Source organism: Tenebrio molitor, chromosome 4, assembly GCF_963966145.1.
Source record: "Tenebrio molitor chromosome 4, icTenMoli1.1, whole genome shotgun sequence".
Lineage (NCBI taxonomy): Eukaryota > Metazoa > Arthropoda > Insecta > Coleoptera > Tenebrionidae > Tenebrio > Tenebrio molitor.
The window spans coordinates 29,456,192-29,472,766 of NC_091049.1; the positions used below are offsets into that span (position 1 = coordinate 29,456,192).

The window sequence follows — 16,575 nt, forward strand, 5'->3', positions numbered from 1 at the left end:
ACTAGAAAGCAGGCTAATCTGATTCGTTCAAATATTTGAAATTGAAAAAGAATCGAGTGTTGAGTTTTCGCGAAGACGTGTAACTCAACACGACGCGCCATAAAATCGCTAAGTAAAACGGAAAACCTGTCCCTGATCGGAGCAATTATTGGCTCTCGTTATTGATAATCACACGCTTTCACGAAATAAAACACAACTTAACGCTGTTTGTTTATTGGACCAACTAATTAAGGCTACAGCGGGATTTCTGTACTGTTTATGCGTATGACTATTTTGAAAAATGCACAACCCACAATTGTTTAAGATTCAAATCATTATAAATCGACGTTTTTCAGATTAGACGACGATAGCTTGGGCAGATTGTCCGACTCGGTCGGTATCAGGACCCCGATCGGCTTGATTTGTTTTCTCTTGTCCCTCAGTTTTGACAGTTCCAGTTTCAGTTTGTCCAAGATGGCGAAATTTGGAGAGTTTATTGCCGCTTTGCTCTGCAACAGCGTGATTTCCTGCTCTTCCAACTTTTTTTCTTTGAAACTCTTCACGGAACCGTTTCCGTAAAGCCTCAGCAGGGACCCCCACGACGTGATGTGAGGATGCAGCGCCTGAAAATTACCTAATTTCAGATTTCCCTTTAAAATGGCGGCCGTTATTGCCATTCAGGACAGAGATATTTTTATTGTACGCCAAAGAGACTTCAACGATGGAACTCGGCGCGCAATTCCGCCGACGATGGACATGTGAAAGGCGAAGGCAGTTGGTACAGGCTTTTTAACGGAAACGCAATAAAATGTACACCTGTTACCATAAGAGTCGTCGCTCCTTTACTGAGTAAATCTAAATTAATGTGGCCACAGCGGTGGGACTGGTTTCAAACATTTTCACGCATTAACAGGCAATTCTGAAGGTACTTGCTTTCTTATTTTTGGTTTTGTTGGAAACAACTTCAACTCTCAATTGTCACTACACGCATATTTGCTTCCTGTTTTAAAAATTAAAAATCAATTTCAAATGGCTTAAAAGTCTGTAGATCGTACGCCATCGAATCAATCAGTTTTAAATGGCTTAAATCAGATCTTCCCATTTGGATTATCGTGACCGATCTCAACAAAAATTAAACGCTATAGAAAAAAAAATACTATTAAGCTTACATTACGTCATAAAGATTAAAATCAGCGATGAAAAAGGAGTTTGAACTTGATCATTATTTCCGTTAGATTTTTATCTGACTCGAATATGAAGTTCACAAAAAACTTTTACTAAAAAATATTTAATTTTCTACTTAAGACGTTGTCGAGTTTTCATTTAATGTGGTGTCATTAAATATTAACGCAACATGAAATTAATTCAACATAACCTGAATACGTGTATATGAATATGTAGTTTACTTATTGTTTCTCACTTCCTTAAATACTGTAATTAATTTCTATGCCATACTACATATGTATTTACATTATAATGAGATTATAAATGGTACTAATGATTTTTTCTTTTCTCTTTTTGCATTTTTATCTGTTGGTTATTGTCATTTTTTTATACATGTCTACGTAAATCATATAATTCTATGTTTGATAAACTATTAAAATACAACATTAACATTTCATAAGTTCGCAAGACGTGCGTGCGATATGAAAAACGTCATTAAATAGTATTTGTACGATGCGTTTAATTTTTTTTTTTTTATTGAACAGCACTGTGCTCGAGAAAACACAAAAAATTACAATTTGCACTACATTGTGTTTAAGAATTACATTTATTATCTCTCTGCGAAAGCTGTTTGTGAACGGACTGTTATAGTCCTCTGTTCCTAGAAACAAACGAGTACTAAAAATATCTGTTTTATCGACGACGCTTAATTTATTACGCTAACGCAAAACGTATTAAAAAGCCATTTATGGACGTAATTAAAATTAAATTTTTTGATACCTACGACTGAACCGCGTCTACTTGAGAACTCGATTCGTTTTCTCAGAAATCCGCGTTTTACGTCATGAATTTAACTTGGAACGTAAACAAATTTAAAATGATTTATTTCCTTGTAATTTGTCGTCCCTCACGGACCAACTCACCTGTAGTATCGCTTGAGACGCTCTCTGTTTCCCGTCTCTTTTGTTCTTGCACACTACCGTCGCTGTGTGCTTCCCAACTGTCATGGTGAACTGGTTTTTTTTATTTTTCAAAGTGTTGCCCTGATAGCTGATTTGCAAGTCGTTAAGACCGAAATTTCGTTGTAGACAGGTTAGCAGGATGTCGTGAGGGGAGGGTTCGGTCGTTTTCGCACAAAACTCGGCGACTCTCGGATCCTCTATCCTGATCTCGTCGAAGAACTAACACAGGAGAAGTTAATATCGTCCCCGTCGTCAAATTTGACTCGAATTTACCGACAAATCCTGATCCTGGTCCTTGCTGGCGCTAGAACCCGTTTTGGCGTCGATCGTTATTTTCGACTTCATCTCGGGGATCAGTATTTCCAGGGTGGCCCTCGCCGCCTCCGACTTGGCCTGTTTTTTGCTCGTGCCGTACCCGATCCCGTACTGCATGTCGTTGATCGAGACCGTTGCGGCGTACGGGGTGGCGGCATTTTCTGCAAAAATGAAATTGAGCAGTGGTGCCAACGTGAAAGCGGTGAGATTAGAATTACCCAACTCTGTGAACTTGTAAGTCGGCTGCTTTTTGAGGGCGTGCTGAACGTACTCGTGCAAGATGCACACGTACGACTTCCCGTTGGGGTTCATGATCCACTCTTTTTTCGTGTTCGTGCTGGTATTCTCCCTAGATTCCGAGTTTTGTATCGGGAAAGTGATGAGTTTAGTGCCGGCCGGTAAGTTCGGTCTCTGTAACTGTTTCTCGTGTTTCCTCTTCTTGGTGAACTGCCTCCTCTCCGACCACGACTTGAATCTCATAACTTTGATAGTTTTGAACTCAAACAGTTTTTCCGCGTAACTCCTCACATCTTCCGGTTTAAGGTTCTGTGATTCGATGTTCTCCTTGACCGTTTCAATTCGAGCGTTCGGCAATTCTTGGTTCATGGTTTCGCTCTCTTTCTCCTTTTCGCTTTCGAGAGCGCGGCGGTAGCTCAGACATGGAATGGCACTTAGGGGAATTTCGTGTTTCTGTATCGTGAAAATTTCAATTAACAACAGCGACAAATGATTGGCGACGAATTGGAAATGAATCCCTACCCTTACTGAACCTGGCCCCAGAAAATACGGTTTGGCTAAGGTACAAACTCTTGAGTTCTTGTGCAAGTACAGGGGCATCCCGCTGTTGTGAGTCACTTGGATCCACCCCTCGGGTAGAACGTCGAAATGATTCTGGCATTTTTCAATCAGCACCACTTTGTCCTTTTCCTCAAATGGTTGCTTCTCAGAATTGTCTAAAGTCACATTTGAGGTTAGGTTTTTTTGACAACTGACACAAGAGGCGTGGTTTACCTAGACCAGCTTCCGAGGCTTTGCGCTTGTTGAACAGCGCGTCTTCCAACATTCTGTCTATTTCTTCATCGGGAATATCTGAATCATACGACATCGACTTCTCCGAGTCCGAATCCTCCGTCTCGTCCAAGATGTGGAATTTACGCACATCTTCGACGTTGCCGTTTTGCGACGAGTACGGACAGATCGGTTCGTTGAATTCTTCACTAGTTTGATTGCTAACGTCGTCCGAGTAATTTCCGTTCACTTTCAAGACGTTGATGTCGGGTTTTTGGTCAATAATTTCCGACTTGACCATCTCCATTTTGGACAGTTTTTAAGCACCTTTCGATCTTTCTTATTTGGTCCTTTGCCGATCGGTTTTCGTACGGTAACAATTAAAAGAACATTCCAACCAATACATTAACAGATTGAGATGTTCTTTGAGTAGTACCGCAGAAAACCAGCTTCTTTGGTCTCTAGTATCCCAGTACGACTGAAAAATATCAAACTCGGTTAAACTGGGGATGTGAATCGCGACGATTTTTTCACAAGTTTCGCTTCTTTATCGCTTATTAACGCAAGTTATGCAGCCACTCACCTAAACCCACCATCTTGCAAAGCTCCACGCAGCACGCAGCCGCCAACGCCGCCAACCTGATACCAGAGACCTACCTGAAGCCTGAAGACTACAGCCAACCACAGCTAACCACAGCTGAAGTGTATTCTCTGCAATTCTCTTGCTGAAGATCCTGAAGATAGATGACAGGATGACAGAACACCCAAACCCAACGACCCAACACCAATAGAGAATCGACCCCATCGTAATGACGCTATGCGACATCTGCCGGCTACAGCTTCATATACGCAACATATTTATTAATTTTATCTTCTCTACCAAATTTATTCGTTTATTCGTTCTTTTACTTCTGTTCCTTTTTACGGAATTGATTCCGATGTACCATCGTGCGGTCATGGTAGAAATAAAACGGAAATGATCATCAATGTTTGCTATGTATTTACGTGCGAAAAAATCAAATTTGGCGCCACTGTAGCTTTGTAAATTGATCATTTGTCAATTCAATTCAACAGAAAATCGAAAAAAGTCGTTACATTTTTTTTTTGTATCGAAAAGTGAAGAATTTCGCGTGGCGTTCGACCAGATTTGCACTTTTCCGCCACGAGAATGTCCGAAATAATTGTAAGTAACCGAATTCGGAAGTCATAAAAGCCGACCACAATATAAACATAACCTAAAAACTTCCAGGACACACAACCGAGAGATCGAAAAGCGAGCGAAAACTCCGACACCGAATACGACCCTCAATTCAAACCCATTGTCAGCCTCCCGGAAGTGGAAGTGACTACGAACGAAGAGAACGAGACGGTCCTGTTAAAGTTGCGGGCGAAGTTGTATCGTTTCGACACATCGAGCGACCCCTCGGAATGGAAGGTAGCGTTCTCATGCGAATTTAACTTGTACGAAAATATTATCGTTGCAGGAGAGAGGCACCGGTGAGATGAAAATCTTGCAACATAATGAAAACAACTCAGTACGTATAGTGATGCGCCGAGACAAGACGTTCAAAGTCTGCGCCAACCACTTCATAACGCCGTGGATGGCGTTGAAACCGTGCTCGGGGAGCGAGCGGGCGTTCTTGTACACCGTCGCCGCGGATTTCGCTGATGAGAAGCCGAAAAGTGAATGCCTGGCGATCAAATTCAGCAACGTTGACAGTAAGTCGGCACGTCCATGGAAGCGCCGCTAATCGCCCTCTTTCAGACGCCAATTCCTTCAAAAGTAAATTTGAAGAGGCGAAAACCATCCTCTTGGAAAAGTGCAAATTATACAACGAAGAGGGGGAGGTCGAGGAATGCGGCGATCCGATCGGAACCGAGGAAGTTATGGAGAGATTAGCGAAGCTTGAAATGAATAAGCAATTATGTGATGGAGTTGACAAGGAAAAGTGAAAGTCTGCTGGACCGTTTCCTTCTTACTTGATTTGGTGGATTGCTTTCAAGTATTTTCTTAATTGTGACTTATAATTCAGATTGCTAGTTTTTTACGAATAAACCTATTTTAATAGAATTTTTTCTATCGCAGGTGCAAATGAAAAAACAACGGGAGTAAGCTATCATTTTATAATGAATTGTTAAACTTATAGATATATTACAAATATATTACAATTTTACAATGACAGATTAATGTAGAAATATTAAATTCAGTAACGTTTTGAACAAAATTATGTCACGACAAATGGAACAAACTCGTTTCAAGTATTTCATCGACACTCGCGTCACATACATACATTTAGGCTTTTTTTTCTGGTTTTTGTTGAAAGAAAAATGCGTCACGGCTCGATTCGTTATTGTCGAAAACAACAGAAATATACAAAGTACGAATGGAATGTATAGTTACGTAGATTATTAATAATAAATATAATCAAATAGCGCTACATTAGACAAAACTATCAGTCAAGTATTTTTCCATTTTTATACTCATAAGTAAACTAGCGCGCGAAGTGTCCCGCGACCGCACTCGTGGGGCACTTCGTCGGTACAAATTAAAAAAAGTACAATTAGGCGATTTTCGTATCAAACGTTTGAGCAGTATAAAAAATTAAGTACATATTTATAATCCTCCTATTGTAGTTAAAAACGAACAACTTTAGCAAAAAACATTTATTCATTATTGCTATTCCCCTTTTGTTCGAGATAATCGTTTAGAATTATGAGACAACAGTCTTTGATACAAATTTTTTTAAGCTACGGACATTTTTTTTTTTACATTCAATATAATCTAGAAATGAAACAATCTAAAGCAACAAACGGTACAACTGAGGAAAATTGATATGTAGAAAATATAGCATCTATATTATGTATATTTTTGATTTACAGTTAATAAAATCATTGGTGTTGTCCCTTCTTTTGTGGTTGTCTTGTCATGAATGAACTCATCGAAAACAACAAGATCCTTACGTAAGATGAGCACTAAACGTGTATAAAAAATTTGTACAATATAAAAGATTACATAAAACTTTCGTTAAGAGAGAAAAAATCACAATAGTAACGTTTCATCATTTTTGATTCGTTTCAATAAATAACGTCAAGCTGCCACATGTCAACATATATAGTAAAAAAAAAATTATAAAATGTTCACTTAGTGTTAGACACGTCGTACGTCACTGTGAAGCGTCTTCGTTTACAATTTCACACTAAAAAACCTTCGGATCCGTTGACCCTGATCTGCGCCCTTATGTTTTGCACGCTGTTCATGATCTTCTTCTGATGGCCGACGAGCGTGATCCCCAACTCTGTCAGTTCTTTTACCGTCAAGTTCACAACGGCGTCCATCGTGTTGATGCCTCCCGCGTGGAAGTTCTCCAAGTATCTCGTCATTTTTATCGAGTTCAGCCACTCCTCCACGGACGTGAAGTTCGTCAAGTCGGGAGCGTCGGCCGACAGGGGATTCGTTGAACTACAACATTTCATCCGGTCACTGTCGGCTCGACAACGCAACTGGCTAATTTCCGTGCATGTGCGTTGAAAATTAGCCAGCCAAGTCGTCTTCGGTTGTTGCCATAATGACTTTTTATTTTTGTTAAGTTGCGACACGAAACGAAAACATGCGCAGATTAGGTGAAAAATAAGAGAGAAGCAAACAAAACGAAACAAATACCTGATGTTCCTAGTGCAAAAAAAAAACAAACAAAGCATATTTACATGTTGTTAAAAGTGACCCAAGCGCCCTCTTTAGTGTACATGTGTGGTGACAAGTCAGTGTCTTCTCTATGGGTGTACGTCTGATCAGAACTGCCGAAATTGCGTGTGCCGCTACATTCGTATAAATTGAAACGTTCTTGCGACACCCAACGATCGAAACTGACCAGGGAGTCGCGAAGATTGTTCCCGACTTCGTAATTCTGCAAAAGAATCACGTCGGGGAGGCCGTAATCGCCGACGAAATACTGTTCCTGACCGATTATGGGCAGTTCTGACGCGCGACGCAACTCTTGCCAAATGTATGGATTAAATGGTGGTGGCGGCTGGCTAGAACGAAAAAATAAAAACTAAACACAGGATCTGACGATGGTTCGTTCGGGTGAAAGTTCTACATAATCGTTTAAAGGCGGACGATGTGAGTAGTGACTACGAACGTTAATGTGCAAGTACTGAACTTTCTAAAGGAATCGTGAAAATCACAAGCAATAATGATCGGTGTGTAGATTGAATAGTATTGTACGTCTAAAAAAGCCGCCGTACAAGTAGGAGAAATAATAAATATTTAAATTTTGCTCTAAAAATGTACGGTTGCGGAATTAAAATTTCGGGCAGTATTTTTCTGTCAGAATAAATAGTTATTTGTACAACTAGTTATGAAAGTCATACTTTTTTTCATGAATTTGCAGCAAATAAGTGAAAAAAAGACTTTCATAACGTGTTGTATACACTATTTTTTTGCATATCGATGTAAGTTGAGAAATTTGGTCTAAAAGGATTTATAAAAAATTACAACAAAAAAAAATGCTTTGACAATCATATTTTATAAAATGTACGCCAATGCCCAGTAACCTCGAGGAAATATGCTTTAAAACAAGGAAACCGCATTGGTGTACATTTTATAAAACATGATATACAAGAATGTATTTTTAAAATGTGCCGAAATTTTACCTACGAGGTTGTGGGATAACGTAGAAGACTAAAGCAATTAAAAAAATTGTACCTCAAAAATTAAATGTCTTTTTATTTTTTGACATAGAACTTTTTAAGCTAGTTTGACACGATGCTAAATTTTGTATAATCTATTCTTTATCTTGGTGAGTGGTCTTTGGGAAATTTTCAGCCGTCAAGTTGAATTTAGGGATTTTTGAAAGTTCCAATGGAAAAGTGCGTTGGTAGTTGTTGAAAAATATTCACATATTACAATAATGTACTTACAGAGACGCCGCAAAGCCTTTCTATTTATTATTTTTCAGGTTAAATTGCTCATGATCATGATTCACACGCACCGACACCGAGATATAACCGTATAAACGTATCATCTTCACATTGCATCGTTTTCTAAAATTTTAATAACTTACTTGTTCTAGACCGACCACACTTTCCAGTCAAATTTGGTCCGGTTTATGGTTTAAGAATCCGGTTAATTTCTCAAACCCAAACTTCTTTGCAATTTTGCCCGGCACGGGACGGGAATAATGTTCGGTCGGATTGACCGACGACGGACGCCGATAATTGTCATATCGGGAACGGTTAAATTTAAGAATCGATGTGTACGGCTTATATATTTACATTTCGCGATATAAGATTGTGAGATTTGGACATGAATGCTTGACGAAGGTTCTGAATCTGAATGACAGCGATGACTGTTAATATTTGATTTACACCACACACAAATTTGGTGGAAAAAGTAAAACTTACAAAGCTACCCATGGCTTGCTTGATCGCATCGACTACTCACCAAGATAAAGAATGGAGTATAGAAAATTTGTTAGAAAATGAGAGAGACCCTCGATCAGGACCAATGAACGATCAGGATCATAGTCTGTCTTTCTCATTTTTACAGAATTTTCTGTGAAATTTAGTATCGTGTCACACTAGATTTAAATATTTTTTCCGAGTTTTAGGTACTACATGAAACCAGTAGCTCGTGGTTAAAATTATGCTGGTTCATTCTCGGATACCTGTATGGTTCCATTTAAAAAAACAAAGTGACACTTATTTGACATAACAATGAGTGTTGAAAAAAATAAAACATTAAGCCGTTTTGTAGTGTTTTTTAACCATTATACAGTTTTTTTTATTATTATTAAAATCGGACAATAAATAATGGGGCTACGGCTTGCGGCGTTTTTTAGGAAACGGCCTGTAAATGTTATCTATCAACATCGTAGCTGGCTGTGGTTTGGATGTACAGGGTTATTCTAAATGATTGTAGTCGAAGTAGGCGTGAAAACTGAATGTAAAATTTATGGTTGCCGCTCCACATAAAAAAATCATCAAAATGATGTGTTAAATTGGGTGCAAAACAACTCAATATTTTTAAAATTGATTGGAGAACAACTCAATATTTCTGGATTCAATCGTTAATTTAACAAAAATAAATAAAACCCTCATCTCCGCACTTTTCACCTAAAAAATGACAGTGACAGCGACACAACTGACAGTTCACATGAAAGCGGCAAAAACGTAATAACATGGGCATGGCCTACTTCGACTACAATCATTTAGAATAACCCTGTATTAGCCAACACGATTTTTTTAAACACGCAGCAGGCCAAGATATTTTTTTGTTAGATTGGCGTCAGGTCCTGTCATATGACGTTTCGTTATTAAATATTAGTCTTGTTGTCAATTCCGTAATTGATTGTCAGATTTTCATAGACAGTCCGAATTCGAAACAATCGTGAATGCTGTATATGTACATTTTTGCCGCCTCTCAATTTTTGCGTGCTTGAATGTAAATTTGACGTTTGACATTTTGCACTTGTCACTTGCAATTTTCATTGTTTGACATTTTTCAAAATGCAAATTACAGCATTCCGAGTTATATTTTTCACTTGGTTAATTTTTTAGTTGCAAAACATTTCGTTTGTGAGTGATCGCAACTACTCTTTCCTTCTATACAGGGTGGAAACTTTAATTGGAATAAAATTCATAACTTGGAAATAGGCGATTTTTGTAAAAAATACCGAAACAGGTCAATTTTTATTTTTCCTTGCCCACATTTTGACGCATATGGTTTTTGCATATCTGCTCCCGGAAGTGCGCAACCACCCCCAACTTTTTTTTTTTCAAACGTCAATCAATTCAAAGTAGGGTTAGAATCAGATAAGGGTTATTTCACATTAAAAGTCAAGACAATGACGTTGATGTCCCACTTTTTTTGCCCGCAATAGTAAATAGTGATATTAACGAATTCTATTACCAGTTAAAATTAATGTACTTATTTCTGAGACACGTTGTATATATACCTATTACAGTACATACTTGTACGATTTATTTGGACATTTCGTACTTTTTCGTTAAAAATCGTATCGATAGATTTACCATTTAAATATTTTTCTGGCGAAACGCCATAACGATCACGTAGAACTTTCAAAAAATCCTGCTCTAGACTTTAAAGAATAAAACAATGACGAGACAGATGAAAAAAGCTGGGGCATGCTCAGAGTGCGACCGTCCAACTCACCGATTCTGAGCTATTTTTCTTAATGTATCCGGTACCCGGATCAATTTATCTAACGTTTTTACGATCGACTGGAATGTAGGCCTGTGTGTCCTCTCCTTCTGCCAACAGTCCAACATCAACTGGTAGATGGCTTCGGGACAGTCCATCGGAGCGGGCAACCTGTACCCCTTTTCTATGCTCTTGATGACATCCTGGTTCGACCAGTTCCAATATGGCCTCTCTCCGTACGACATCACCTCCCAGCAGACGATCCCCATCGACCAGACGTCGCTCGCCGACGTGAATTTCCTGAAGGCTATCGCCTCCGGCGCCGTCCACCTCACCGGTATCTTCCCCCCTCGTGTGGTGTACGCCCCTTCCGTCGCGCTCTCTATCTCCCGGCTCAGACCGAAATCCGCTATTTTACAAACCAGCTGCGAATTCACCAGGACGTTCCTCGCCGCCAAATCTCGATGGACGTAGTTCATCTCGCTTAGGTACTGCATGCCGGAGGCGATGCCTCGTAGCATCCCCACCAACTGGATCACTTGGAATTTGCCGTCGTTGGCCCTGAGGAAGGTGTCCAACGAGCCGTTCTCCATGTACTCGGTTATGATCATGACCGGATTCGATTTGGTCACCACCCCTTGCAGGAATATCACGTTCGGGTGTTCGAACTGGCCCATGATCGAGGCTTCGGTCAGGAAATCGTTGCGAGCCTTGTCCAGAGAGCCCGCCTTCAAGGTCTTGATGGCCACGTCGATGTCGATGCCGTTGGTTTTCAGTTTGCCCTTGCAGACGTCCCCGAACTCGCCGCCGCCTGAAACAATCCACGCAAGAGAGTCTTTGATCGAATTCGTCCGAGGTGATACTCACCGATGATGGCTTCTATCGTTATGCAACTGGCGTCGATTTCCCTTGCGAACTCCCTTACGGCCTGATTAGGATCTTCGTAAGTGTGTGGATCGATGTAAGTCCTCGAAGACCCACTAATTCCAGTGAAGAGAGGTGTGGTCACTAGAATTCATTTGAAAAACATGTCATCCGTCGCGTACAGTGAAACATTTTTGTGAACGAGCTTGGCAATACATGATAAATGATGGCAAAATAAAAAAAGAATTACCGTTCGTATGGGTTGTAACTATTGGGGGATTGTCCAAACTGTGATGTACTAAAAATAATAAAAAAAAAAACATAAAAAAACATGACACGACACAAACAATTAAAACAAAAACCATAAACTAGATGGAACTGACAACAAATGGGATGGGAAGTAATTAATAAAAGCTACAAATGGTGAAAGTGCAAAAAAAAACAGTGTATAACGTCACACCGAGGTGATATTAAAACGTGAGACTTACTGTAAGTCACTACCAATCCTGTCGGGTAGCGTGAAAGTGTATCGAAGGCATCATTATATATAAGGTGGTTGGTGCAATCTAACATTGACATAAAAATGACAATCGCTAAGTTACGGGGAACTACCGAATTTTAGCAGAACCTATTGTAGATTCCAAGGACTTACGATTAGAGCATTTGGAAAATGTTTAAATTTTTAGTAGACTAACACAATAAAACGTTTCCAAATGCTCTGGTCCCGGTCGTCACCATTATTTTAAAAAAACACACAACGAATTGCGGTTTACCTTCTCCATTGCGGTACTCCAGAGTGTCACAGTCGCTTGGTTGCTTTTTGTTGCACTCATCGTTGGACCTCGACCTTAGAAACATAACCGTGAAGACGATGATGACGACGAGCACCACTACGACGACCACTATAGACCCGGCGACCAGTTGAAGACGGAATCCCTCTTCGTCGCCGACGTACGCTGAAACAGACCCCGTCATCACCTTCCGCCTTCCGATCGACTACGACTTACCAGTGTTGAGCACCTGTCCCGTGGTCTTGAAGATGACGGGCGAATACGCCCCCCAACCCCTCTGCGTCTTGGCCCTGACCTGGAGGCCGTACTCGGTGCGCTGCTGCAGGCCCGATATGGTGGTCGACAACTCCGTCGTTAGGAGACTTGTCGAGTTGCTGTAGTCGATGTCCGATCTGGGGAACCAGCGCACTTCGTACGTCTCAACCAGGTCGTTCTCAAGGTCGTTGCCGTCGGTGGTCGGCGGCGCGTCCCACGCCAGAGTTATCTCCGAACTCATCACAGACGTGACGCGCACGTTGGTAATGCTACTCGCCACCAGAGCCTCGGTGGTTACGGTCACGTCGGCATACTCGGGGGACTGTTTCGAACGCATGAACGAGACGCCGTTCTCGGCGAAAATCTGGAATCGGTAAGTGGTCACCGCGTTCAAACCGGAGATGGTGACCCGCGTATCGTTAAAGGTTTCCTGAAACAATTTGTCAACACAGCTCTCTCGGAGTTTTTTTTTTCCTTGTTCTCACCGTATGGGGGTTGTACTGTACTAGGCCTAACGTGCAGGCGTCGCACTTTATCCTGTAAGCTATGTCGATGCGGCCCCCAAGATTCTCCGGGGGGCTCCAACTCAGTGCCACCGTGGATTGATCGACGAAATTCACGGTGAGATTTTGTGGCGCCGACGGCGGTTCTGCCAAAGAAATTGTCAATTGAAGATGTGATTTTTAAAGAAGCTGGAGGCTCACGTGTGCAAGACATGTTCTTAGGGTCGGTGGGGGCCCTGTAGTATCCACTATTGCAGCGGCATTCGGCGAGGCCGTAGTCCTGGCCGGTGGAATGATCCGGACAAGGGAGGCAGGATCCGTCACCCACTTCAGCCTTATAGGTCCCAGGTCCGCATACTGAAGAATTTACATCAAAAACATCCATTTTCGCTCCCAAATTCACAAATTGTTAACAGAAATTCGTTTACATCTAAATACGTCCACTGATAGAATGCAGTTTTTTAAATATCCTTAGATAAAAAAATCCCCAAACCATAACATTAAAATATTAACAAAGTATCATAGATTGTGTTGGTAATATCTTAAAACATTCGTGCCACTGATTCTCATTGGTTGTTGAAATCCACGCGAAATAGTAGTTTATTTAACGAATTCGTATGTAATTTGGGCTTTTTTTGGCATGAGTGGGCCAGTTTAAAACTCGAGTGAAACGAGAGTTTTAAAGGTCCACGAGTGCCAAAAAAAGCCCAAATTACACAAGAACAAGTTGAATACAACGTTTTTTTGTTCGACGAGCCCCCCAAAGGCTCCAAATCGCTGAAAATCTTTACAATTAGCTTGACGTTTCGTTCTGACATATGACATTTCAAATTTGAAATTGTCAGTACTGTCAAGCATTTAGATTTGCGATTTTTCATTTTTTGAGCTTTATTTTGCGTTTCTCTGATTTTAAAAGTTATTCATTTTGATCGTGTTGCTGTTTTGACCAGTTCCGTTGCGATTTTTTGTTGATTTTTTTGAATTTGTGAAGTGAGTGCGTGCCTCAAGAATCTGGCATAATGAACACTTTAAGTGACATTACAAACATCGAAAATGATACAGAGGTAATTTGTGTTAAGCCATTTCCGAAAAAAGCTGGATATTTTAATTTCAGTAGCCAGCTTTTTTCGGAAATTCAAAAATGTATTGTGGGTTGCATTTTTAATTCCGTGTGGCACATTATCACTCGTGAAATGCCCTGTATTAATAAAACCTAATACATTACTCCTACTATACTGAAGTTTTCTTTCGTCTTTCCGAAGTGCAAACATGCAGAATAATAATAGAACATCACGTGTAAACCTGCTCTTTCAATTTTTGTAAATTTCGCGCCGGATCTATTTGTTGTCGCGTACAGTGAACTTTTTTAGTAACATTTATGTCAAGCAATCTATGAGTGGACAGAGTTATACAGGGTTATTATAAATGATTGTAGTCCAAGTAGGCGTAAAAACTGAATGTAAAATTTAATGGTTGCTGCTCCATATAAAAAACATCAAAATGATGTGAATACGTGAGTACACCGTTCACACACAGGAGTTAAATTGGGTGCAAAACAACTTAATATTTTTGGAGTCAATCGTTGATTTAAAAAAAATAATAATAAAACCCTCATCACCGCACTTTTCACCTAAAAAATGACAGTGACAGCGACAAAAATTGACCGTTCACACGAATGCGGCAAAAATGTCATACCATGGGCATGGCCTGCTTCCACTACAATAATTTATAATAACCCTGTATAACTGATATTCTAAAAAGTGAGGTTATATTTCCTATTAATTTTCCTAGAGGGACCAATGCAGTAGTACAAACCTAGAAATGTATACATCAAGTGAGTATTGTACAACGTGTCTCAGAAATAAGTACTATTCCCGACACGGAATTTTGGCCAACATTTTTTAGACATTTCTAAAAAAAATGATGTAAACCAATCATTAGTGTCATTAATAAATGACAATTATTTAAAATCACTTTGAAGTTTTTCTTGTGACATCAAAAAAGCAAGCAAATGGCATTATCGAGTCAAAAGTTGGGTTATATTCAATAAAGGCCAGTTCACACGTATTTGTCAGTTGTGGCCAAGATTCCGTGCCCGGAATAGTACTATTGCGGGCAAAAAAAGTGGGACATCAACGTCATTGTCTTGACTTTTAATGTGAAATAACCCTTATCTGATTTGAATTGATTGACGTTGTCATCAAGTATTGTAGGTTGTAGGGAATGATTGAAAGTAAGCACGTAGTGAAATATTTATTTAATGCAAAGTTCCAATCCAAATCTACCTTTATAAAAAAAATAGGGCATTTGGAAAAGGAAAATACGAGTATAAAATCAATTTTTAAACTGTCAGCTAGAATAGTGTCAAAAAAAATGACAATAAAGCTTGAACTACATCGAATTTTTCAAAACTGACAGAAATTTGGTGTCCCACTTTTTATGCCCGCAATAGTACTAATTTTAACCGGTGACTGATCTCGTTAAGAACAACAAAATTGTTATGTCCCATTTTTTCGACATCTAATTTCCATTTTAGTATTTTACCGCCCATAAATTAACGACCTGTCTATTTTCTAGTTATATGATCCAATGAGAGTGACCGTGATATAATAGTTTTTGTAAAATCAACGCAAAAGTTTTTTCGTTCTGCGGCCGAGGTAGAGAGAATTAAATTTTTAGTTAGTTTTATACCACTCCAAAAGGCAGGTGTTTACGTGTTGATTCTGCTATTTGCGCTAAAATTTTGTGAAAATGGGGCGTTTATTTTCCAATTGTGAATACATAGATATTGTGTAGTGTATGGTGAACCGTGCGAGGATTTCTGTGCAACGTCTTTTTGTGGGGATACTTTCGCAATAACAAAGGTATGTTAGAAAGAATGGAAGAATCATTTCTTTGGCACCTTCATTATTGCAAAATTCGCAAATTCTGACAGTGTCGTACAAAAAAAAAATTATTATTAAAAAATTGTTTTCATTTAATATCTACCATAATATGATTCTCTTTTTTCTCTTCCACCCTTATCATTATAGGTCACAGCAACGGGCGCAGCAATTAGCCGCTGTACGCAAGAAACAAGTCAAAGTTTTCTTGCATTTGTTTTTTGTTCTTCGCTTATCGGGATCGGCGAAGCAAGTAATCCCCATAGGCGAGTAACGAAATTTGTGCCAAATCTTTTAATAATTTTAATTGAATAACTTCAAGGTTTAGAAAAAAAATATAATATATTTAAATATATTGTTGCTATTATCGAGTTCTATTACCAGTAAAAATTAATGTACTTATTTCTGAGACACGTATTTCATGTAATTTTTTAGAAACCAAAACTCAAAAAATGTCAAATGATTGAAAACAGTGCTGCACCAATACCAATTTAACAGTGTACTAGAGTGCATTTCAACGAGAGGTACACAGGCGTGGCTACCAAGATGCGCCAGATGTAGGGGAAGGGCGACCCAAAATCGAGTGCATTGGCGTAGTCCAGTTTTATTTTTGTTTTTACTTTCACAACACAGAAAATATCAGATTTTCACAACCGGTATTAGAAATCAAGTTGTATGACATAAAAGAGA

At 39.5% G+C, this 16,575-nt stretch overlaps 3 protein-coding genes across 10 annotated transcripts in view; 1 reads left to right on the forward strand and 2 right to left on the reverse strand.

Annotated features, from left to right (window-relative positions):
• Window positions 1-197: 197 nt before the first annotated feature.
• pasha (partner of drosha) lies at window positions 198-4,173 on the reverse strand. Its single transcript, XM_069045497.1, has 7 exons — window positions 4,012-4,173; window positions 3,432-3,906; window positions 3,180-3,373; window positions 2,639-3,110; window positions 2,379-2,581; window positions 2,067-2,324; window positions 198-602 (listed from the first exon to the last, which is right to left on the reverse strand). Exons 2-7 carry the CDS (start codon window positions 3,733-3,735, stop codon window positions 315-317), a joined length of 1,719 nt encoding a protein of 572 aa, XP_068901598.1. The 5' UTR covers window positions 3,736-3,906; window positions 4,012-4,173; the 3' UTR covers window positions 198-314.
• A 277-nt stretch (window positions 4,174-4,450) lies between these two features.
• On the forward strand, window positions 4,451-5,499 carry LOC138129244 (ran-specific GTPase-activating protein-like). The gene is made up of 4 exons (XM_069045529.1): window positions 4,451-4,611; window positions 4,678-4,863; window positions 4,913-5,147; window positions 5,194-5,499. Exons 1-4 carry the CDS (start codon window positions 4,597-4,599, stop codon window positions 5,379-5,381), a joined length of 624 nt encoding a protein of 207 aa, XP_068901630.1. The 5' UTR covers window positions 4,451-4,596; the 3' UTR covers window positions 5,382-5,499.
• A 39-nt stretch (window positions 5,500-5,538) lies between these two features.
• Eph (Eph receptor tyrosine kinase) overlaps window positions 5,539-16,575 on the reverse strand; it is a 30,576-nt gene continuing 19,539 nt past the window's right edge. The window contains exons 7-16 of one of the 8 annotated variants that reach the window (XM_069045479.1): window positions 13,205-13,360; window positions 12,986-13,149; window positions 12,462-12,930; window positions 12,228-12,410; window positions 11,943-12,020; window positions 11,705-11,752; window positions 11,458-11,598; window positions 10,603-11,401; window positions 7,134-7,460; window positions 5,539-6,888 (exon numbers count right to left, since the gene is read on the reverse strand). In XM_069045479.1, the coding sequence (XP_068901580.1) occupies window positions 6,621-6,888; window positions 7,134-7,460; window positions 10,603-11,401; window positions 11,458-11,598; window positions 11,705-11,752; window positions 11,943-12,020; window positions 12,228-12,410; window positions 12,462-12,930; window positions 12,986-13,149; window positions 13,205-13,360 (2,633 nt within the window). In that variant the 3' untranslated portion in view covers window positions 5,539-6,620. Of the gene's footprint in view, window positions 6,889-7,089; window positions 7,461-10,602; window positions 11,402-11,457; window positions 11,599-11,704; window positions 11,753-11,942; window positions 12,021-12,227; window positions 12,411-12,461; window positions 12,931-12,985; window positions 13,150-13,204; window positions 13,361-16,575 lie in introns of all 8 variants that reach the window. The other 7 variants (XM_069045480.1, XM_069045483.1, XM_069045481.1 and 4 more) reach the window with 7 other exon arrangements.